General features: G+C 34.0%; 1 protein-coding gene across 1 annotated transcript in view; it reads right to left on the reverse strand.

The window, feature by feature from the left end:
• Positions 1-25,252, reverse strand: part of LOC121318194 (semaphorin-3A-like) — a 117,078-nt gene that overhangs the window by 53,452 nt on the left and 38,374 nt on the right. Inside the window, exon 2 of the mRNA XM_041254614.1 lies at positions 1,448-1,632. Within this exon, the coding sequence (XP_041110548.1) occupies positions 1,448-1,559 (112 nt within the window). The 5' untranslated portion in view covers positions 1,560-1,632. The remainder of the gene's footprint in view (positions 1-1,447; positions 1,633-25,252) is intronic.

A 25,252-nucleotide genomic window follows, 5' to 3' on the forward strand; every position in this document is an offset into this window, starting at 1 on the left:
GTTTGATGATGTAATTCACCGACCCCCACTATGGATATTTTCTTAAATATTTCTGGCACTAACGCTTGAATTTTGTCTTGATAGAATTTCTTACACATATGGACATAATGTACTATATTTGTATAGTTCTGTACCTTCTTAATATAACCATGTTTAATCTATTGTTGTGCAATTTACCTTGTATACTATTCTATGAAGTAAATAAAAAATGCTTAATTTACCCCTAACTTCACACAACATACAATATAATAGTATGTTATGCATTTCAGTGAAGTAGTGGTATATCATAACCAAAAATAAATGTGATATTAGAAGTACAATGGCTGGGTTTAAAATAAACACTACTTCAACCTCAAAAATATATTTCCTATATGAACTAATGTGTCCATCCTGATTGCAACTATACATTTAAAGAAAGTAGATTCCCTTCAGTCTGTATATTTGTAAACAAAAAAAAACAACAAAACTGCAGGATCATTTTAAACATAGGACATAAAATTACAAACATCATATCAATAGCACACCTCTTGCAGCACCGTTGAAAAGTTGTTGTGCAAGTATAATAACTGCACTTTTTTTTTATGGTGGATACTTTAGGTACAAGGTACACGGACACGAATGTTAGTCAGTGTTACCGTTCGTTACGTGTTATGAGGTTCAAGAACTCACTACTTAATCTAATCAAAGATATTGTTAACAACAAGTTGTATCTTGATCTTAACTGATGAACTTTGACTGATATATATATATATATATATATATATATATATATATATATATATATATATATATATATATTATTTTTTTTAAATTTATTTATTTTTTTATAAAGTTGCTGTAGAAGACAGACATTCCTGCTGCCTAGTTCATATAATTATTAAGTGTCTTTTTAATGGATGTAGTTCAGTGAAACAGTATTGTGTTTTAAGATGAAGTTTGCTTTGACAATATTTTAGGAGTTATATTTAGGCCCTGGGACTTAAAAGGGACACTACATGCATTATAACATTCATATTGTTCAAATAAAAACAGTGTGTGTTTGTATCAAAATAACCTTATATGTACACTGAACAGCATTCAAGCAAAGTTGCCTGTTGACACGTTTTATTTTTCATTTATATCAATCAAGCCTGTTGATTTTAGAACTTTGTTTGATAAACTGATATATCTTTCCTGTCTATCTACAAATCATATCAAAATAAAAAGCAAACAAAACTGAAATATGAAGAATAAATATATAATATATAAACATCTTTTTGAAATTCAGAAGCGTCCACTGAAGCAGTTTTATAGCGTTAAGGCTGCAGTGCTTTAAGTAAGACTTGAGCACATGGAAGCTATTAAAAATTATGAACAATAAATACATAAATAAAACAACCTAACAGCGGTGTTCACCTTAACTAGAATCATAGCTGTTCAGATTTTCACACAGACAAACATGACTTACCTTTAAAAGACAGCCTGAGCCGAGGGGCATTGCTCCTTCCTTGTTGAGAGGGCACACTTGCTGGCAGGGATACCCCGGAGAGTAGCAATACTATGCCAATGAGGTAGTCCATGGTCCCAGTGTAGCAAATCGGTGTACAGTCCTTCAGCAAAGACCCCACGCAGTTCAAAATAGAATCCTAAAATCTGAAGGTTAACAGGTGATTCAGGTCAGTTTCACTGAGAAGAGACAGTTCCCAAAAGCTTTGCTCACATTGCTCCTGGTTTAAGTCAACAGCGAACTTCAAACAACATCAGAAATTGTCCACAAAGATCAAGATGCAGTGGATAATGAGGCACAACTGTGGTGTGGAAAGAAAACTAACGAGGGCTGCTGCTACAACAGTTTTTCTTAAGGCAGCTTTTTTATAGCCACTGGCAGCAGCTAATCCTGTCCTCAGCTTCAGTTGACTGAGCTCAGCTACACTGACTGAGAGAGAGTGAGCTACTGAGAGAGAGAGCGAGAGAGTTGTAGGTCTGACTGTGTTCCACCGCCTGCAGGGAGATGACAGAAGATCCCCCTCGACAGGTTTTTTTTTTTTTTTCTCAGCTCTCTCCAGGCTGTCTGACAATAGGAACACAGGAAAGTCTGACCCACCTCTTTCCTCTGGTGGTGTTACAGCACACATTAAAAAAAAAAAAACACATGTGGAGCAGGGCTGAGGGGAGCCTGCTTCACACATTCCCTGCAGTTTCTCTGAAGGTGAGAAGCTGTGGAAACTGTACTATGTAGACTGCCACTGCATTTCCAGACAAGAGTTACAGATCACGTTATGTATTGAGATCAACAACATATTTTCATGTATTGTATATTTTTAAATATAAATAGCAACTGCAGTTAGCATCTTCACACAAATAACACATTTTAAGAATGTGTACAGTAATACAGAGAAAACACGTTCCTTCTACTAATATTGTTTTTTCTTTGAAAGGAAGGACTTTTAAAGTATTAGTATACTGTATAAGGTAATCGGCAGGTGTATATATGCTACGTAGAGTTAGCGTTGCCTTAGGCTCCCCCTCCCTGTAGTTTAGTAATTTAAGAAACCATTTTATGGTGTGATTAATTGTGTTGCGCTTGCAAATAAAAGTATATGCAAATAAAAAAACAGATTGAATACAAAAAGAACACAATATATTATCAATTTTAAATACATTGCTATGCATTATATTAAAACAAAACTAACCTAAAGAAATTCAGCAGTTTTACATTTGTTGTTTGACTTTTTAAAGAAAAAGAGTAAAGGTTTGTAACTTACAAAGCATGATCCACACCACAAACCTGAAATATCTCCTTGCCCTTTGAAATACAGTTTGATTTGCAGAGACAATTTAAATCAAAGAAGTGTACTAATTATTTGAATTAAACAGGTTTAATGTGTAAACGTGTCTTCATGGTGGCATTAATGCTGGAAAAAATACTAAAAGTGGAAATATCTTCACTTGATATACACTTCTACTGTATTCATGATTAGAAATGCATTTTCTTTTTCAACTTTTTTGTCATGCATTTTTAATTCACAACACCAACTTGATTTTTTTTTTTTTTTTTTTAATACTAAATATTGAATTTGATCATTGTTCCCACAGCGAAATGGTGGTAAGGACAACCATTGACCTCAATCCTTCAAAGGTGGATTTGAAGTTGATTCTGAACAAAAAAAAAAAAAAAACATACTAATAGTTTTGGAAAGCCATATGTTCACACCCCCTGGCAGATAATGGAACATAAACTGAAGACAGTACAGGAACTATAACTAACATAGTAGTGTCAAACAGTAAGTCACTACCTATATGAGTAACATATAGAAACACTTTGAGGCAAATATACTGATGCACAATGAAAACGCAACAGTCTAAGTTTTACATCAATAGCTCATTGGGCACATATTATTTACATTTTAAACAGTGAGCCAATAGTTTTGTTGATTGTTTGAGTAGTATTGTTCCTTGAGATAACAAAATACTGAGCTCAAATCAGGAGGTCATACCCTATACTAACTTTGCGATGTTTTCATTTTGACAGTGTGTCACGTTTCAAACAGAAAATGTATCATGATACTTTGATCTGTATTTGTGTTCAAATTTTCTGTGATTTTGTGTGACATCTATTTTTTAAATATTTGATTAAATCCATCAGACCTGAGTGGTGCATTCCTTTGTGCATCAGTATATAACGTTTTGACTGTCCATACCATTTTTTGTCATATGTGTCATGTCAGAATTTGATGTTGATCGGTGGATGTGAAATTATATCACATATACATTCTAAGTCATTGTTATCTGCAGTTCCCACGCTGGTTGTACCTTTAACGTTCATGCCTCAGGCTTTTGGGGTGAAAAAAAAACACCCCAAATGACTAGACTTACTAGATTGTTCAATGTTTCACTATTTAATTAAATGTGTGCACATAATATGAAAGTACAGTCTCTCTTCTATTAAATGTTATATCTTTCTACGCTCAATACGCCCAGTAGTTAACTGCTAATTAAATTTAAAATAGCAACACGGATGAACATGAATGTGTGAATTACATGTTGCAAAACTTGATTTGCAATTTTCCTGTTTAGCATGACCCATGCTGTTTAATTTCCATCTGACTTTTTAAATCTAACTCTACTGTTAAAAATCCAGTATCATTTAAAAAATTTAAATAAATGTGATGATACCTAGAAATACTGGTATTCATATTACACCTGTGATCTGGCTTTGACCCTGAGTGGAATGGAAGATAAGATCCAAACTGACAGGACAAACTTGACCTTTTTGGTCAGGGTAGTTATTTTCAGATATTTTAATTTAAATTGCTTGTGGGATTGCACATGTAATTAATGATGTTTTATTAAATTCTGACATTGTGCTGGCACTAAATGAAATATAATTGACTTGAGCTTCCAAAGCTTTCAACACAGTGTTTAAAAGACAGAAGAAATAGATAAGTGAGTAGAAAATAAAACCCTTGATGTTTTTTTAAACTCTTCATAGGAATGCCAGCTACATTCAACCTCTTTGATGAAATAACTTAGTCCAGCATGTCATACATACATGTGGTTTTTAAAGTAATTTCCTCCATTAAATGAAAATCTGCAAGTCATTTATCGACACTTTACGGCTTTTAGGGTGTGTAGGCTTCCCTTTGATTTACTGGAGCATCTTAAACAGTGAGATGACCTGTTATTTTATTATTATTATTATTAATTGGTCCATTAGAGAAGCTCCCATTTTCATCAAAAAACGAGTAAACAGAATTAAAACTTTGGTTAATCAAGAAAGATGTTCAACACAAAATATAACTTGCTTCAGGGGAGGAGGTACCATACTGTACAGCATCCAGACAGATGTATATTAGTGCTAACAAATTCATTTGTTTATTTAGTAAAATCAAGCTGTGACGGGGTATTCCTCTCCCCTGTGTATTTGTTTATTATTATTATTATTATTATTATTATTATTATTATTATTATTATAATAATAATAGGCAGGACAAGAAAGGTACAGTCCGCCATTATTTATTTTGTTGTTTTAAAAATACCTCATGAGAATGTGTGACTGTCAGCTACTGATTGTTTAACTGGCTGACAGGCACACACATTATGAAACTTGTGCAGACTATGACCGAGGGGTAATAAGATAATTAATATCTAGTTAAACCCACTGCCATAATATAAAAGAAGTTCAGTTTGGCTGCACAGGTGAAGTGTTCAGGGAGTGGAGAGCGTGAGTAAGAGAGAAGAGAGGTAAAGTAAAGTAATAACTAGAAGAAAACTATTCCTACTCGTGCTGGAACTACCAGCATGATACTTGTTGCAGTTATTATTTGTTTGTTTGTTTGTTTGTTTGTTTTGGCCCATGTGCCGTTTGTTTTGTGCTTGTTTGAAAAGTGTTTATTTTTGTATAATAAAAGCTGAGCGCCATTGCGTCTCAGTTTCGTCCCGCAATTGCCTGTGTTGTGTTTACATTCACTTCCTGATCTGACTTTACCCCACCAGTCATACTTGTCACACATGATTTATAAAACAAAATGTCCCAAGCAAGATTATCCTGCACCATTTCAAATTTACTTTTTTTTCTGAAAAATACATAATATATTCAGCTATGGTATAAAACAAACAAAACCGAAAATACCAGCATCAAACGGAGAGTCAGCTGGACTAAATATACTGTATGCATGTTTAAAAGACCTATTGGAAAAGATAAACCAACATTAGAGTAAAACTTGCCTAAAGGCACAATGAAACCAAAAATCTGAAGCCAAGCTAGTTTTTTTTTTTTTTCTTACAAGGAACTCTTACCTGAAACTAAGCACTTGAAAGATAACCTGCTCCAGCTTGCATGAAATGTCCATCTCTCTCTGACCCCAATGACACTTGTGTGCCCCTCTTTATCAACCAGTGCAACACAAGACATCACTCAGTTGTCGACATCTTTGTTTTGTTCTAGCTGATTTTTTGTGTGTTTTTTTTTTTTTTTTTTTTTAATCCCCCACTGTGTGTTCCAATAACTTCCTGGCCAGGATATTTCAACAGGTCTAAAGCTGGTGAGTACCGTAATGTATGCTGTTTGTACTGTAGATCTCTTGGTTATAATGGTCAATTCTTGTATAAAAGAAAAACACAACAAGGTAAAAATAAATAAATGTAAATAAAAGTAATTCTAGGGAAAAAAAAAAAAAAAAAAAAACTACTGTAATACAATATTGCCAAATGCACCTCTGCAGAAATCATGAGACAAACTAAGAAATCGAGAGATTTGGCATTCGATACGGAAGATTTTATTTTTCAGAACATAGACCAATATTTCAATGCTAAGCAACAACCATTATTTTCAGTTGTTTTTTAAACCTTGTTAACAACGGTTCATATTGTGTCTATAACACCTTAAATCTATTATAAACCTCTATAGTGCTTCTCAAAATGCATAACAAAATCAGACAATCCAGATCACCACTCAACATTACAAACAATATGATCTATTATCGAACCTGTTACTGCTGTGCAGACAGCTGCTGTGATGACAGCTACTGGAGTGTTGTATGTTTAGCAACATGAAGGAGCGGGAAATCAGCTGCTCCAGTCTGGGTTGAATTTAAGAACATAAGAACATAAGAAAAACGAGATGAGGCCATTCGGCCCATCTTGCTCATTTGGTTTTTAGTAGCTTATTGATCCCAGAATCTCATCAAGGCGCTTCTTGAAGGATCCCAGGGTGTCAGCTTCAACAACATTACTGGGAAGTTGGTTCCAGACCCTCTCAATTCTCTGTGTAAAAATGTGAATCCTATTTTCTGTTCTGAATGCCCCTTTGTTTAATCTCCATTTTAACCCTTGGTCCTTGTTTCTTTTTTCAGGTCGAAAAAGTCCCTTGGGTCGACATTGAATGCTTGAATCAAGTTGCCTCGTAGTCTTCTTTGCTCAAGACTGAATAGATTCAATTCTTTTAGCCTGTCTGCATATGACATGCCTTTTAAACCTGGAATAATTTTAGTTTCTTTGCACTCTTTCTAGAGCAGCAATATCCTTTTTGTAGCGAGGTGACTAGAACTGAACACGATATTCAAGATGAGATTTTACTAATGCATTGTACCGTTTTAATATCAATTCCCTTGATATCAATTCAACACTTTTCACAATACATCCAAGCATCTTGTTGGCCTTTTTTTTATAGCTTTCCCACATTATCTAGATGAAGACATTTCTGAGTCAACATAAACTCCTAGGTCTTCTTCATAGATTCCTTCTTCAATTTCAGTATCACCCATATGATATTTATAATTCACATTTTTATTGCCTGCGTGCAGTACCTTATTCTGTTCTCTATTAAATGTCATTTGCCATGTGTCTGCCCAGTTCTGAATCTTGTCTAGATCATTTTGAATACACAGCTGCAACAATGTTTTCCACTCCTCCTATGTTTGTGTCATCTGCAAATTTAACAAGTTTGCTTACTATAACAGAATTTATAGCAGAATCTAATCAGTACTTTCTATTTTCTATCTGTTAACCACGTACGTGCATTTCCTTGAATCCCTACTGCGTTCAGTTTGAGAATTAATCTTTTATACGCGACTTTGTCAAAAGCTTTCTGGAAATCTAAATAAATGTCATATGCTTTGCAATTATCCATTGTCGAAGTTGCATCCTCAAAAAAGGATACTGTTACTACATTTCTATCTCTCTTTCTTGGCCTTTCTAACTATCTTTTTGACTTTGCAGTTCCTAGTACTCTTTTGGTGTACTTTGTTTTTAGTCAATTTTAAACGTTCATCCTGCTCCCCACCGGGTTTTCCCATTTTATATGGGGGAAGTTGAAATCCCCCATTAGTATGGCTTCTCTTTTGCAACACACATTTCTAATGTCATTGTATAACAGATTATTTTGCTCACCGTCTGAATTTGGCGGTCTATAGCATGATCCTACTATTATGCCCTTTGAACTTTTGTCCATTATTTTGACCAATATTGATTCGGCGTTGTTTTCTTCGTCCAGATTTAACACCTGGGGCTCCCCACCAGCCTGCTACTCTAAGAAACCACTCTAACAAAGCTCCCTGTCTAAAAGACCAGCTGCTTACTGTTGGGATAATACGTCAGTTCACAACATGTCAAAAGTCACCTGCAGAGTCATTAAACATTTTTTTTATTAGGAGAATTGTATTAAGTTGCAAATGTTTTCTATTTTAGCACTTTGTTGTATGTTTAGTATGTGTTAATGGCCAAATATAAAGGTGGTAGGGTTGGGTTCACATTTAGCAGTGTGTATGAAAAAAACACAAAGCTTTGTCTATTGTTACAATACACTTTTTCTAAACACTAAAAGGCTTTAAACGAGCCATGCTTAACTGCAAAGTGGAGCTCTTTCGTGTTTCCTCTTCACAAGAAAAATACAAAATGGTACGTAGTGGGACTGATGAAATTATTAATCTGCAATAGGTTACAAATTGTTTACCTTGTATGTCACACAAGGTTGCAATTTTCTTATTTTTATTAATTAGCAGTAATCACTATTAAAGTTTACACAAATTCGACGTCCAGAAAATCTCTTTTCCTTCTCTACAATGTAAATGTTACATTCTGCTTAAAAAGACCAACAGCCCTGCAATATGCTCTATTACACAAAGGTTTTGGAAATCGTTTACCATTACATTTTCTCTCTGCTGCTCCTATCATACAGTAGAAACCAACCATGCTGCATACACAGTTTCATTTAACCTTTCCCTCCAGTTGAACTCATTCAATTACAAATGCTTACAGATGTGTCTCTGTCTCTTTCATATCATCATCCATAACTTCCAAAAGTTTAGCCTTTTTCAGGTATTGACCAATCATTATTATGCATGGACATTTGATGCAGCAAAGCAAACAAGGAAGATATGAGTCCTTTGAAATGTTTGTTTTAGAAAATGAACTACTCAAAATCATTCCATATATAGCCCATCCATATATAAACCATAACATTTATGAAATCTCTGCCTGGACAAGACACGTCTACAAGAGAATTCCATAGTTTTGCAATCAATCTTCACTGAGGTCCCAATTTACTAATAAGAAAGACTCAGGAGATGACAGCCAAGTGTATTAAAACAGATTATTCAGATACAGTAGACCAACCAGCCTAACAATGCTTTATAGAAATCTACATATTGCAAGTACAAATTCTATATACAGTATCTACAGATACAGTAACAAAAGGCAAACTTCTTTTCAAGGGTTATAATAACAATAAGTAATCAGTTTTAATTTATGGTTAGATTATGCAATTTACAACAACTGAAGCGTGTACTAAATCTGGTATTTAGCTGTCAGATCAGGAACACAATATGGGTACTGTGGAGCCTGAGAGTAGCTAAAACTAATCCTCGCCCAAGAAGTCTTTAGGTCTCATATATATGCAAATGAGAGACAGCAGTAGTTTGTAAGGGTATAGAAGAAGTTAGCATTAGATTGGCAGTGACAACAAAAAGGTCCATTATTCTTCAATGTAACTCAATCTTTAATCCCAGGTTTGAAAAGACATTTCTTAAACTGAATGGTCTATTCAAGACTAGTCGCTGTAAGAAAATAAAAAAAAAAAAAAATGTTTTCAATAATAATACTAATACAAATAAAATACAGGCATGCCATTTTTTAATGCGTCACAGTTTATGTATTGGTCAGTGTTTTTACCAGTCAAGTCGTGGTTAGATTTGTGTTTTATAAAGCTTGAAGCTATTTGATTTGGTTCAAATTATCCAACAACACTCATGCATACATTATGGACGTTGCTGTGCATCTGGAGTGGTTTTGAAGTGTAAGTAAAAATAAAGTCTCATTATGGATATTTAAAAAAAGACTACCGGTACTCAATTCACTATAACAAGTGTTGGCCAAAGCTAGTAATTATAATAAGCATTGTATCCACAAGTAGAGTAACCTAATGCATAAATTAGCTTACCAGTACTCTGGGCAGCATTTTCAAAAGGTCATAAACGATAATTCCAGTGTTAATTAAGAAATCGGTATGTAGCATTAATTTGGACATTTCCAAGCGGTCGTTATGTCCATTTCGTTATTAAATAATCATTGTAATTTGATTTCCAAAATTATGTTGATTTAAGAAAATAATGTTAATATCTTAACAGCAGTGCTTCTAGCAACTATTTCTTTGTTTGCCTAGGAATTTAAAATCAAATTCGTGTTAATTGTCATAATTTATCAGGAGTTAATTTGCACTTGGAAAAGGAGGGTTTTAATTAACAAAACAGTATACAACTCACCTTGAAACAGACATTTAACAGACTGCAGCTGATGATGCAGAGAGAAAGAGTGTACAGGACCAAACTTAATTTCTTACATACAACCTAGATAATTCAATATTTGTAGTTATGAAAGCCTTTTCTATACTTGTGGTTATGAAGGAGATTTATTCACTTATTTTAATCATTTGTAACCTTACAGAACCTTTGTTGTATGGCTAAAATGATATACCGCACAAAGTATAATGCTACTACCAAGAAATTAGCACTGCAACTGTAGCCTGTTTGAATTCTGCATATGTACATTATATGACAGCTGACCTCTACTCTATATTTTATTTGAATTATACAACTGAAACCTTGATATAGAAAACGGCATATTAGATACTACAATAAAGTTTCCTTAGGTGCATCCTTGGCTTTTACACCTGTGTCTTATCCACACAAGAACGAAGAACAGGCGTACAAGGGCACACAGATCCACTAGGAATATGATCGAGATCTTTGACATGGAATTTGCCTAAACATATTTAATGCTGTCACACTCTCTCCACACTTTATGTACAATGTACACTTTCACCTTCACACATTTGCATGCATATAAAATGGTTTTATAATACTGTAGGTGTTCGGTGGCTACTTCTAATCATGTTGAGTACCAGAGAAAATGTATGATTAGAAGATTAACTGAACAATTAGAACATAAGAACATAAGAAAGTTTACAAACGAGAGGAGGCCATTTGGCCCATCTTGCTCGTTTGGTTGTTAGTAGTTTATTGATCCCAGAATCTCATCAAGCAGCTTCTTGAAGGATCCCAGGGTGTCAGCTTCAATAACGTTACTGGGGAGTTGATTCCAGCCCTTCACAATTCTCTGTGTAAAAAAGTGCCTCCTATTTTCTGTTCTGAATGCCCCTTTGTCTAATCTCCATTTGTGACCCCTGGTCCTTGTTTCTTACCTCATTCCATTCTGAGGTTTCTTCTCTAATCAGTACTTTCTGTTTTCTACATGTTAACCACTCCCTAATCCATGTACATGTGTTTCCTTGAATCCCTACTGTGTTCAGTTTGAGAATTAATCTTTTATGCAGGACTTTGTCAAAAGCTTTCTGGAAATCTAAATAAACCATGTCATATGCTTTGCAATTATCCATTATCGATGTTGCATTCTCAAAAAAATCAAGCAGGTTAGTTAGACACAATCTCCCTTTCCTAAAACCATGTTGACTGTCTCCCAGGATACTGTTACCATATAGGTAATTTTCCATTTTGTATCTTATTATAGTTTCCATAAGTTTGCATATTATAGAAGTCAGGCTTATTGGTCTGCAGTTACCTGGTTCAGTTTTGTTTCCCTTTTTGTGGATCGGTATTACGTTTGCAATTTTCCAGTCTGTCTGTACAACCCCTGTGTCAAGAGACTGTTGCTTGACCTTGGTTAACAGTTTGTAAATAACTTCTTTCATTTCTTTGAGTACTATTGGGAGGATCTCATCAGGCCCAGGGGATTTGTTTATTTTAAGAGCTCCTAGTCCCTTTAACACTTCTGCCTTGGTTGCGCTAAAGTTATTTAAAACTGGACAGGAACTGGTTGACATGTAGGGCTTGTTGTCCATATCCTCCTTTGTAAAAATTTGTGAAAAGTAATCATTTAATATATTGGCTTTTTTTTTTTCTTCATCTATGATTTTGCCATTTGTATCTCTTAGACATTTAACCTCCTCTTTGAATGTTATCTTCCTGTTGTAATTTTAGCCTCCTTAGCAATGTTAATTTCTATTTCTCCCTTGGCCTTTCTAACCTCCTTTTTGACTTGCGTTTGCAGTTCCGTGAACTCTTTCTGTGTACTTTGTTTTTGGTCCCATTTTAACGCTCTGTAAAGTGCCTTTTTTCACTGAATTTTTTTTTTTTAATTGAGCTATTAAACCATTTTGGCAATTTAGTTTTACATTTAGATTTGGCTACTTTAGGTATGTAATTGTTTTGTGCCTCTAATACTACATTTTTGAAGAACAGTCATCCTCTGTGAAGTTTTCTCTATTTTCTGTTAGTCTCTGTTTCATACTGTGGCAGAGTACAGCTCTGCGCTTTAGAAATTGGCAGGGATGGGGTTAAATTCCCCTACCTGCCTCGGTTCATTGTGTTCAGGTGGCTGGGGTTGATTAGATGATTAGTTTAATTAACGATCAATCAGTGCCCAGCCACCTGACATAAAAGGAGGCCTCTGCTTTTCATTTGGGAGGAGGGAGCTGAGGAAGCAGGTTGGTGTTTTGGTGTTTTGGTGTTTTGGTGTTTTGGTGTTTTGGTGTTTTGGTGTTTTGGTGTTTTGGTGTTTTGGTGTTTTGGTGTTTTGGTGTTTTGGTGTTTGTGAAGGCATTGCCCAGCCTGGAGACCTTTATTTTTGTGAGAGTAATTTTGCTTTATTTTGTGTTTAAATTGCTTTGTTTTGGCCCTTGTGCTCTTTCATTTCTGTGTTTATAATTTATTTTTTTGAACTCCAGACTGTCTCTGGGCCTCTATCCACTCAGCCTGCCACACATACCTTCATAGTTTCTTTTCTAAAATTGTAAACCTTAGCATTTATTACTCTTGGTGTTTTAAAAAACATTTTAAATGAGACCATGTTGTGGTCTGAGTTTGCTAGTGGTTCTCTGACCTCTGTTTTAGTTATTCTGTCTTTGTTATTTGAAAAGACTAAATCAAGGCATGCCTCCCCTCTAGTCAGTGTCTTGACAAATTGTGTTAGGAAGCAGTCATTTGTCATTTCCACCATTTCAATTTCATCTGTCGTGCTACCCACCAGGTTTTCCCATTTTATAGGGGGGAAGTTGAAATCCCACATTAGTATGGCTTCGCCTTTGCTACACGCATTGCTAATGTCATTGTATAACAGATAATTTTGCTCACCGTCTGAATCTGGTGGTCTATAGCATGCTTCTATTATGACCTTTTGAATTTTTGTCCATTATTCTGACCCATATTGATTCTGCTTTATTTTCTTTGTCCAGGTTTAACACATGGGCTTCAAGACTTTCTTATGTATAGAGCTACCCCTCCACCTCTTCTGTCCTGCCTGTCTTTCCTATACAGTGTATACCCACAAATATTATATTTATCCCTATCACTCTCAGACAACCAAGTTTCTGTAACACCTATCACATCATAGTTACTTGTTAGTGCAATAGCTTCAAGTTCTAGAATTTGTTTCTGATACTTCTAGCATTTACATAAATACATTTAATGGTTGTCTTACCTGAGTTGTTGTCCTTGTTTTCATGCAGTCTCCCTTCTGTTTTTTTTGTTGATTTCTCTCCCCTTCCTTTCTAGTTTAAATGCTTCTGAACTAGAAATTAATATAAACAAATTGTGTATTGGGTAGAGTTTTATTGTAATTTTAAAAGCTTAATAAATATATAATGAAGTGTATACATATGTGGTATACATGTATAATATATCTAACTGCATGACAAAATGCACAATTTTAAATGAAGATTACAAATTATACACAACATAGATATTCCCATTATTTTTTATTTCAATTTGGCTGCTGCTTTATTTCAATTGTCTACTGCTTGCTGGTGCTTCTATTAATTGTTTTTGATCTTGTTAATATGCATTTTGAATAACGAGTTCCCCTTAGCTAGTCGTTGAGACAGGATGTGATGTAGGTGACCTGTGACAATTAAGCTTTTTAACGAGAAATCCGTTCATTAATAACCTCATCAACGGATTGATTTAATTAACACATTTCGTTTTGAAAATCACTTGCTACTAAAGCTCTCATTACTATACCAGGGGTTCGATACAATAACATTGTTTTTTGAAAATCCTTCCCTTTATAATTTGCTGACAGAACAAACAAAAAGGTTCTGCTGAGTGAAACAAGTAAAAAATATAAATTAATTTTGTACCTGACTAATACAGTCTAGGTAACAATCAAGGTTTATGACCAAAATATACTATTTTGATGGTTTCTTTTTGGTACATGCATACAGAAAATGTGTGTGAGAGAGAGAGAGAGAGAGAGAGAGAGAGATGTGGATTCAGTAATTAGTAAATTCAAGAAAATGAATGGTCTTTATTTTCATTATCATACAACAATAAAATAAGGATGGGCAGCAGATCTTTGATACAGACTTGGCATTGCTGAGAGGTGCTCCACTCTCCAGTACTATTATATCTTCACCTTCTCAGTGTCTACTACTCTACCGTACCATATTTTACATGGATAAGACTCGGGCAAGATTGCATCAGATTACAGGTTTCCCCAGATCACCTGCTGCTGTAGTCTAGTGCTTCATATGTGTGAAAAAGACCCTATAAACATCATGTAATCAATTGCCAAGAGCTGTCAAAGTTGCTTAGCCCCTACACCATATGGCAGCATGAGAAAAACAAATATTTTACTCCCATGTGTATAATTATTCAGATTTATAACTTGTTTACATCAGTGTTCTATTAAGCGTGGCAATTAATAAGCTTGACCTCTGCATTCTCTGGCTCTCAGTCTCAATATGTAAAATTGATATTAGAACGTACTGGGAAACAATTAAAGTCAATATCAAGAAAAAAACATTACATTTTTACAGTTTTAAATCTCACCACTTACATTTTCCCTTAATGAGACACAGTGGAGTTTAAGTTATCAAGAACTTCCTGACTTGACCCAGGAAGTTGTTTCTACTGTGGTTCAATTTTCTACTACCAGAGTATATACTGCAGCAGAGTCAAGCAAGGGCATATAGTCTGATAGTCAGTCATTGCTCTTGTAAATAATATACCCGGCCCTTTTATACTGCGGAACAGGTTAAAAGGCAGTATGGTCACGGCTCCCATTTGCCCTATAATGCCATTAGACTAACACTAGTATTCTCATTATAAGGTGGAACACAAATAGCACGGCCTCCTATGGCTCATGACTACAGCATTATAAAGGGGGTCCGCTAAGCATGTCAGTATGATTTGCAGAAAGTTATTTCTGGATGGTAAGTTTTTAGATATTAACACAAGTAGGGATCAGAATCAAATTTGCTTTAATGATTTGTTTATTGCACAGATATACAGATATATCTGAGTATTTGGCCCATCAAGGCAGCACTGTGTATAAAAAAAAAAAAAGCTATGTGTTAAAAATAGTACTAGTATTTAACTTAATTAATAAACAATACAACCCAAGCAACCCTTCTACTTTAGATAATTACATTTTAATGTTAAATTTGATAAGAAGCTTTAGTCAGCTTTTAGTTTAGAAGAAAAGTGTATGTATCTAATTTACAGGTCTGTCATTTTAGATTAATGAAGAAAAAAGTAAAAATGAACAGCTCAACTTCCTTTTCACAATCCCATGAATTCTGAATTACCACCATTAACAAGTTACAGGAACAAAGTAGACTCCCTTATTTATCTTCATTGTATAGGGTATTTAATAAATTTGAGAAAACCTATTATTATTATTATATAGGAAGTAATTATGACTAATTACATGGTTGAGTTCAGAAAGCAGACAAAATGGCTTTTCTTAGAACTTTTATAGCCAATGCTTTTTTGTCCTCTGAGTGTATTTATTATTGATGTGTTTATTTATACCTCTACACAAATACAAAAGGACATGTCCACCAGCAATAGGACATCTTCATGTTTCCAATCTTGACTTCATGTGCAAAAACATGTCTCACAACCAAAACTGTTAGAGGTACTTTGTTGCTGAAAATATATCCTGTGTTATGTTGTGTTTATTGAGAAATAATTCCACCCCTGCAGAAGAACCAGTTTTAAAGTAGAATTTTTACTTCAAGTGTTTAAACATGTTTAGAATGCATTTTACAGACATGATAAAAAATGCAAGTTGTCCTAAAAATGAACTCTTTCAGAAGTGAGTGTTGCATTCTTTAGTAGTCACATGCAGTATAGGTGTATTAGACAGAATGTATTAAAGATAGAATTCTAGAAATACGATTATTTTCAATTTTTTTTTTTTTTAATCCTTCAGTCCATTGTATACTGTATCTAAAAATAGTCACATGGCTGAAAAGGCACATGCTAACATTAAATATTTATGACAAAAGTGACCTCCTGTTGCTAGTGATTTATTCATTTTAATCAAATATAAATGAAAACTCAAAAGGACAGCAACTATTTATGAACAAATTAGTTCAAACACTATGCCCTATTTAAAATAATTGTCTGTGGTGAAGGTAGAAATTTCCCACATCAACAACCTGTCACAAACAGTAGTCCCTTTTTTCAGCATTGAAAAACTATAAACCAGTTATTAAAATAAACTACATGGTATTTTGTTATGATTTTTTTTTATTTTTATTTTTTAAAGGAAACACACACATACGTGATAGTTTTAACACAGGCTTTCTAATTTAGTAAATATGACATATAGTACACACATAATAATGATAATAATAATAATAATTGTTGTAATGGCTCATTTCCTGTAAGTGACATCTAAAGTATTTTACGCATGTTATTCTACATAAGATGCAAGGTTTAAATAGTACAGCACTTTATTTTTACTTTTTGAATAAAGTTTTTTTTTTTTTTTTTGCTGTCTGGCTGCTTCAGAAGAGCTCATTAGAGCATGCTTCACTGTTTCAATGGCTGCATCAATATATTATAATTTATACATATTTTAAACTTTGTCTACCTGTAACTACCTCCCCTGGGCCTGCTTTATATAAAAAAATAGAATTCCTCATTTAGCTATTTTCACTTCTCACACTGACGAGACTAGATGCATTAACCAACACTCAGTACTAAGTAATGTTGTCCCCTTCTTTGCTTTATAAAACACATTATTAACTCTTTGACCTTGGATGTGTTTTGGCAGCAAACCTGTCAATCAACCTGTAATTACTATTTCTCTAGGCTCTGCAAAACCACACATAAATATTGAGTTTGATGTTATGAAATTAAAAAAAAAATCTGTTATTTAGCTGAAATTTTGAGAATTTTATTACGTGAGAAAAGACCTTAATGTCACCACATGCAGAAATAATGTTACATTAAGATTGATTTGTGTTAAAAAGAAAAATTAACCCGACCCTGTATAGCTGGAATTGTTGAAAACAATTTTTAAAGATATAAATATTTATAGAATTTTAAGTTTACATTTCACATGAAGTGCAACGTCGCATATCTGACCATCGCTTAACCGCTCTGATCAATTAACCGTCTCACTAAATAAATAACTTAATAAATATACAAATTAGGTTACGTGAGTAATGGTATTAGCAGCAAATGCAACGTCTACAATGAAAACAGAAAGGAAGCATTAGAGCAATCAGCCTTTTGAGAGAGATGGGCTGTGTGCCTGTGTCAGTCAGCTGTGTGTAGCAGTGACGTTTCAATACATCAGTCGAGAAAGCTTTGTTTTTTACTTGTTTTTTTGTTGAATGTGTTTATGATGGAGCGCACGATTGCAGATACTGGCAGCATGTTGTTGTGGCTTTTAAATTTATTTGAATTAAACAAAGCAAGCTTCATAAACGCAATGCCTACTGGACGTTTGTTTAAAATAACCAAAGAACAGAGCTGCTTATCAGCTGTTGGTAATATCAAGAAAGAACGCAAAGTACCTTGACAGAGATATTAAGAAAGAAGAATCAGAACGCATAGTAAAACTGTGTATTTTGGCCTAATTAATCTCGTTTATGTTTACTTACTTTTAAAGCTAAAAATGTCCCCATGTTTAAAACAGTTTGTGTGTTGTGTTTGTTCACTAACCTGTTTATGGATGTGTAGATGTCTTTTCTATAGATGTTCGCAAATCCAACTTTTTCACATATCCGCCTATACCCCAGTCCACAGGGGGAAGGATATGCGACGTTGTACTATACAACTTTTCCCAAGTCTACCAGCAAGCTATTGGACCATGTGTTGGAGTTCCTTAGGATAACACTGAAGCATTAGGAGGTACAGTTGGTGGAAAGACTTTTTTTAGTTTTCAGTTAACAATGCATCATGACCTCTGCTTTGTGTATTTTCTGTGAGAGGTTAAAATCTACCTTGATTGCTCCCCTGTGAAAGACTTATCTTGACTGTATACAGTGATTTCAAACACCACATTGAAATAATGCAGTTTACACATGTGACTGTGTTATATTGTCAGGGATATGTTTGGAGGTGATAGCGTCTATAGGGCTATAATAAGCAGACAGATGCTCAGGAGTTACAGCAAGTTTCCGATATATTGTGAAATCACCAAGATCCTTTGCTCATAACTTATTCTCTGCAGGTTAGCTTCAGGCACACATACCATCTACATGTAACCTTTTCCAGGTTCATCTACTAGCTTCCAAACACAGTTGCCTCAAACACCTAACCCTCACACTTCTAATGAAATCGTCCCTTGGTCCGGGTAACAGGAGAGTTGTTCTCTTCGTGTTCACTCAAGTGGTATAACATTGTTAACAATAAAAATCTAATATAAAACACCACAACTGTGAACTAAGAAACTTGTACCTGGAAGTAAAATGAGGTGCATTTAAATGTATTAAATTTAGTTTCTCAAATACTCAACTAAAGAATGAATGAAATCTAGGCCCTAACATTTACAAAATGTGCATCTCCCAATAAACTCTAAATTAAATTCCCTCATTCAGAGGCAAGGTGAAAACTTGCACTGAACATAATTCTTACTGGACTGCTTTTCTTTGATCTAGTTTCACTCAGCAATATAAGTGGATCAAGACTCAATTTCAGTTATGGACTTTTGTAAACTTGCACACATGTGGTGGTCAGATTTATAACGGATTTCTGGGAACCATTGTTTTTAATGAACATAAAGTATGAAACATAGCCCTGAGTTGAAATATCAAAGAAAGATCTTAAATGTTTATAACGAATTGTATACAGTGCGTGTGTAACCAGAACTATCCCAGGGAAAGGGTAACTTACAATGATTTTTAAATATGGTGTTTTTGTTACCAACAAAGCCCTATAAACCTTTCCTTGTTAAAGGTGTTGCCAAGGTTTTAAAATCAATTTTCATGCAGTTTCCACTACTCCCCTTATCATTTTTGTTATAAGAAATACTGATTGTGCAATACCAGCCCTTTTAATTATTTAATTTTGATTATACTCTTGTAATTGGTTGCACTGTCAAGCTTCCAAATGTTATTGCTTCATTGTTACTATAAATCTATTTCTATGTACATGTCATTGGGCCAGGCACACATGTTCACAACCATATACAATTAGGTTGATGAGGCTGATGAGAGATAATGTACATTCACTTTTACAACTATAAAACTGAAACTAATTATTTATAATAAATGGAACAATTTCCATGGAAAAAGTCTCACCTTTTTCTCACTCTATTTTGGTAGTACTTTTGGGCTGTGTGTTTCTTTTAGCCGATGAATTCTCATTCCAAATGCAAATAACTTAATTAATATTAAAATCTAGGACGGTATATTTAAATGTTTGTGTCTTTTCCAATTTGCCCTTGTGAAAAACAAACAAAAACAAAACAAAAAAAAAAGACACTGTAGCGTTACACAAATACCAAAAAAACAATATTCCATAAGAAAGCACTGTGTACTATGTGTGTATTATTTGGTAAACATTTTTGACTGCCTAATATATTTACTACAAACCTATTATACATGTACATATAATAATATTACAAAGGTTTCCTACAGAACCGTATCTTCAGCAATTCTGATCGAACAGAGCTTAAATACCAGCATTTAGGTTAATGATATCATAATGTTTAGTGCAGTACATTTTTTAAATATCGTTAGTATATCTACAATAGGTTACTCTACATGCCCGCAATTCCCACTAATATAATATATATAAATAATATAATAATAATAATAATACAATAATAATAATAATAATAATAATGTATATTCATTTTATCTGCATCTTTCTTGTATTAAAATTAATTATACATTTTCCTAATCATAAACACATCATTTAAAGGTGCATTTTTATTTTATTATTCTTATTTTTATTATTTTCAAGTTTTATTTATTTATTATTATTATTATTATTATTATTATTATTATTATTATTATTATTATTTTTTTATTATTTTTATTTTTTTACTGCCTGTTTTAATGCTTAGGGGGTGAGTAATTATAACATTAGTTGTAGTGATTGTGAGAGTAATGATTGAAAATGGAACTAGTTTGTGAGCTAGTTTTTCCCCTTGTTTAAGCCTGCATTTCAAATAGGTTTAATTTGTACCTTTTATTGTTGTCGTGGACTATTTGGCTGCTGAGTGTAGTTGCTGTTGTCTCGATGGCAGTGCACTGTGGTTATTCATTAAACAAATGGTGAGGCAATTTGATTGCAGTTTACTAATGTGACAGTGTAGGTGCTGTGAAACAACAATGCAGCACTCTGATTGGCTAAAACACTTTCCAACATTGTGATTCAGTTGTTATTGGCATGAGATGGGATGTCAGATGGGCTAACACAATTAAATATTTCTGGGAGCGCTCCTGCACAGGACCCACCCACATTAAAAACAAATTGAAGAGTGGAGGGGGGTGCTTGATTAAGGTGGGGTTTGATCATTTAGTGTCAGCAGGCTCCCTGGTGCAACATTTTCAAAACGATTTGCACCCCTTAAGTTATTGTAAAATGTTACGTGAGTGTGATAGGAAGGCGTTGCGGTGACGTCAGGCCAGAATGGAGGAAAAAACAACAAACCATGTACTGCAGTTCAGAGATGCGCTGTATGCCGTTTATTTAAAGACAAAAATAAATAAAATGTTTAAACAGAAAACACTGCTCACAGAGCCATATTAAAGTTTATAAATAAAACAAATCATGAACACAATAATAATAACAAAACCCAAGTCAGCCTGGGCAATCTCCTTCATTGATCCTATATTTGTTTTGTTTTGTTTTCAATTTCTCTCTCGCTCCTCTCGTCCCGCCTCTCGAACACCCCACCCAGTACAAGGAGAAACTAGCTAGTAATTATTCTATTACCCCTCGACTTCCCATCCATGCTGCAAAAAATACAAAAACAAAACATACAGTCACGCCATAAAGAAACAATAACATGTCTCTCGTCGTCATTTTTACACATAATAAACACAATTAAATAAATCATAATACAAAACACAATCTATTCAAACAATAGTAAGCCAAGGCAAGGCACATTTGATGGTGCACTGAGTATGTGTGACATATGGGCTTGATAATTGAGTTACACCACGTTATGGCCCAGTTTAAGCCTTTAAAAGAGAAGTATTGCATTTGTTTTTGTATCAGAGCCAAAATATTAAGAGGCTTACGGATTAGTTTAAAACATATTGGGGGTTTTAAGCAATTAAAGAATAAAGCAAGAGCACCCCCTTTGGTACTTAATGGTTAAAACGCAGTAACAAAATGTATTAAACTTGATACATATCTAATTTATATTGACAAAAGCACTGATAAGATCTGTACAAATCAACATATACTTGTGAAATGTGGCAAAACTAATGTATTAATATTAATCAAGCACAACACTTTTTTAACTACCAGTTCCAGCTTTTTACTATAAATACATGTGGTGAAATTGCAGCTGGTGGATTTAAATGGGACTCCTGTGTTTTGGTTTCTTTTTCATGGTTAAGTGCAATTTCATTAATTTTGCATTATCATTTAGTCTTGCTGACAAAGTTTTTCACTTGCATTAAAAGCACTTATAGTTCTTTCTTTGAAAAAAAAAAATCCATGTGCCCCTCCTCACTTGACATTCAGACTATTAATTATGCATGAACATTCCACAAAAACAATGCAAATAAAAAAAGCTTTCCTTTCAGTTTGATCATTTGATAATGATAAATGGATATTTATAGAATAATCATTACAGATTATAATTGAAGCAGGCCTTGGCAGGGGATCAGCTCTAGCCCTTAGTGAAAATGCATAGGGGCTAAAATGATCCCATCGCCCTGGGAGGACTTTCTGAAGTGGGATTAACTAAACCCATCAGAGCACTTTAAACTCAACAAAGGCACGCTTTCAAACTACAAAAAGTTAATTGCATTACAGCAAGAGACAATGAAACATTTACAACTTGTCTATGCCAACCTTGCAAATTTCAATTAGCAATGGTTTGTGGATGCAAGTAACAAGCTAGACATCCTGAGTTTTAACCAATTCAGATTGAAGTATGTATATCTCTATCTGTGGAACAGCTGTGAGGCACAGAATTGCGAATCTATAAAAGGTCACCAGGACAAGTGCAATGAGATCAACGTGTTCATCAGCAGTAGTAAGCAGACGTCATAGACATTGGTCCACATTCCCCTTAAGATCATGAACAGTTTTTGCTCTGTTATTGTAAAACAAATAAAATACAAAATCACAAAAAGCTTTTAATTTATAATCCACTATGACAACATTCTAAATGTAGATGTTTTAAAATGATCCCTCTATGTAATAGTCAGCTGACACCCTAGCCATACAGGCATTTTAACAGTGCATGGTCAGAACTCATTGGGTGAATCACCTGGAAAGCATTTCCATTGACTGAGCCATCTGCTTTTTCATAGTTATTGATTATTACATATATGTTCACGTTAAAATAAAACAAATACCCAAAATACTATTTGATCTTGAACAGCTAAGCTGTTTTTGAAAACAAAATTTTACATGATTTTCTGTAGAGAAATACATGAACATACTAATACACTTTTGTCATTTATGATTTGAGGAAAGATAAAACCATTACAAAACAAATAAAAGAAAATTAGCTTGCATAAAAACTTATATATGGACAGTTGTAATGTGTAGTTATGTTGTATAAAACAGATTGTACTTACAACTTCAAGCAATGCTTTATAAGTGAATCAAACCAATGCTGTAACCACTATTTTCATTTGATGTGACATATGTTTTCCTATCCTTAAATATGTGCCTCTATCCTGCATCTGGCCTGCTTTGTGATGTATCCATTCTTAAATGATTGTGGTTTGCTGATGACAATGCAATTACAGTTTGCTGTCTGACTAACAATGTATAAAAAGTTAACAGTATATTATTTTTAATAAGTAAATAATACCTATAACAATAATTTGTTTTTGTAAATGGGTAATAATTAGAGGTTCAAATAGAAGATACCTACCACTATGGTTTATGGGATGATGATTTAGCATTTTCTTTAGGCCTGTGCAAAAGTTTAAGGGGTAGATGTACTAAGATGGGCCAGTCACAGAGCAAACACCGCAATCTGCATTTTCGTTGCAACATTTTCAAAGTATACATTTTGCCATATGTTAATCAAAAGAGCCGCAATATACAAATTCAAATATTTGATGCGTCTTACTAGCGAAATCTCTAGCATACATTGCGAGTGTTGCGCAACATTGTTCAAATAAACAGCGGCAGAGGGTGCATGAATCAAAATAAAATTGTTTTTGTTAAATGTAAATGTCACCTCTACAATGTATTCTGTTCCATCTTCATTTTACCTTCATTTTATAGCGGGGCCCCAACTTTTACCCCCAAAAAGCTTTTCATAATCACATAGCCCCTCGCTAAACCGGACATGTTTGTTCAACATAAGGAGCTGTTGTGTTTGAAAACAATACAATAAAATCGCACACACATACATTTACAGTTCTCGAAGTATTTTAAATATAAATCATTGCACTGAAATAACACTAATGTGTTTTGGCTAGGCTACACATTACATTATGTAAAAATATAAATCTGTACAGTAGTAAAATCAAATGAATACCTACTTTAGACTACTGGACAATGCGAATAAAATATTCTTTTAAATTGAAACTAAGTGATTTTAGGGTTTTTTATTTTATTTTAATTACTATTATTTTTTAACTTGGCCTACTTAGTAGCCTTGACAATTAACACACAGTAGATCATGGTCCTCTACAGATGCTCAGAATGAGCTGGAGGGGTTAGTGGCACATGTGTGTAGTTTATTGCTCCCAACACGCTGAGAAAACCAGAAATGTCACAGAAATGTGTTTTCATGGCTTGTAAGGACACCCTGACTTTAGTGAAAATTAGGTATTTGAGAGTTCGCCTCAAAAATGCATTGAGCACAACTGGCAACACACGAGAAAAAGTAGACTGGGAAATGCCAGCAACAATTGCGACTGTTTAAAACATGCCTTCAAAAGCTCTTAACAAATTGATGCAATTATAAGTGTTGCAACTGTTGGCAGCTTTAGTACAGCTCATTCGAATATTTGAGAACCCTCATTTGCACTATATCCGCCCCTTTTTTTGCTAATTTATGCAGGAACGCCAATAATTACATATTCATCTAAAGTTGAACCTCTAAGAAAAACTGTTGCCACAAAGCATTCCCTAAAAAGTCACTAACAGCATTGCGCATGTTTAGCACATTTCACCACAGACTCCTTTGCAACTGGTTTGCGACTATTGCGACGGGTGCAACACTTTAGTACATCTACACCTAAATCTTTAAAAAGTTAGAGAATTTTAGTTTTATATAATATTAGGTGACATAATACATCTTAAAGAAGCATAGTGAGACACTAAGAAAATAGTAAACAGTTGTTAAGTTTCTCAGACATTGAGGCTTTGGTAAATTTAAACAAGGCATATGAATGAATTAAATATAAAGTGGAGACCAGCAGCATTATTATTCCAGGACTAATTAAATAAATAGAACTTGAAGGAAATAATTGACATGATAAGTAGTTGACTGCTGAGGTACAGCAAAATGTGATTTTGCCATATAGTGCTGTAAATGTCACATTTAGTGCCTCAATGCTAAAAATAATTGAACATGCAGGCGTATGCACTCAACCTCTTCAGCTATAATTCTGATATAGTGCTCAGACAAAAAAAAAATGCCATTCCCAAACATATTTTTTGAAAACATATGGTTTAATAGCAGCTTATAATTGCTTGTGATGGGCTTACTGCACCTGTAAATATGAGCACTTTCTACTGGAAACAAGCATATTTTTTTTTGTTATGCCTTTATCAATGAATTGGGTAAAGTAGGTAAAGAAAATGAAAATGAAGGACATTAGCAGGCATTTCTTGGGGTTTTCTTAGACATAGTACAGATACAA

Source organism: Polyodon spathula, chromosome 7 (assembly GCF_017654505.1).
Source record: "Polyodon spathula isolate WHYD16114869_AA chromosome 7, ASM1765450v1, whole genome shotgun sequence".
Taxonomy (NCBI): domain Eukaryota; kingdom Metazoa; phylum Chordata; class Actinopteri; order Acipenseriformes; family Polyodontidae; genus Polyodon; species Polyodon spathula.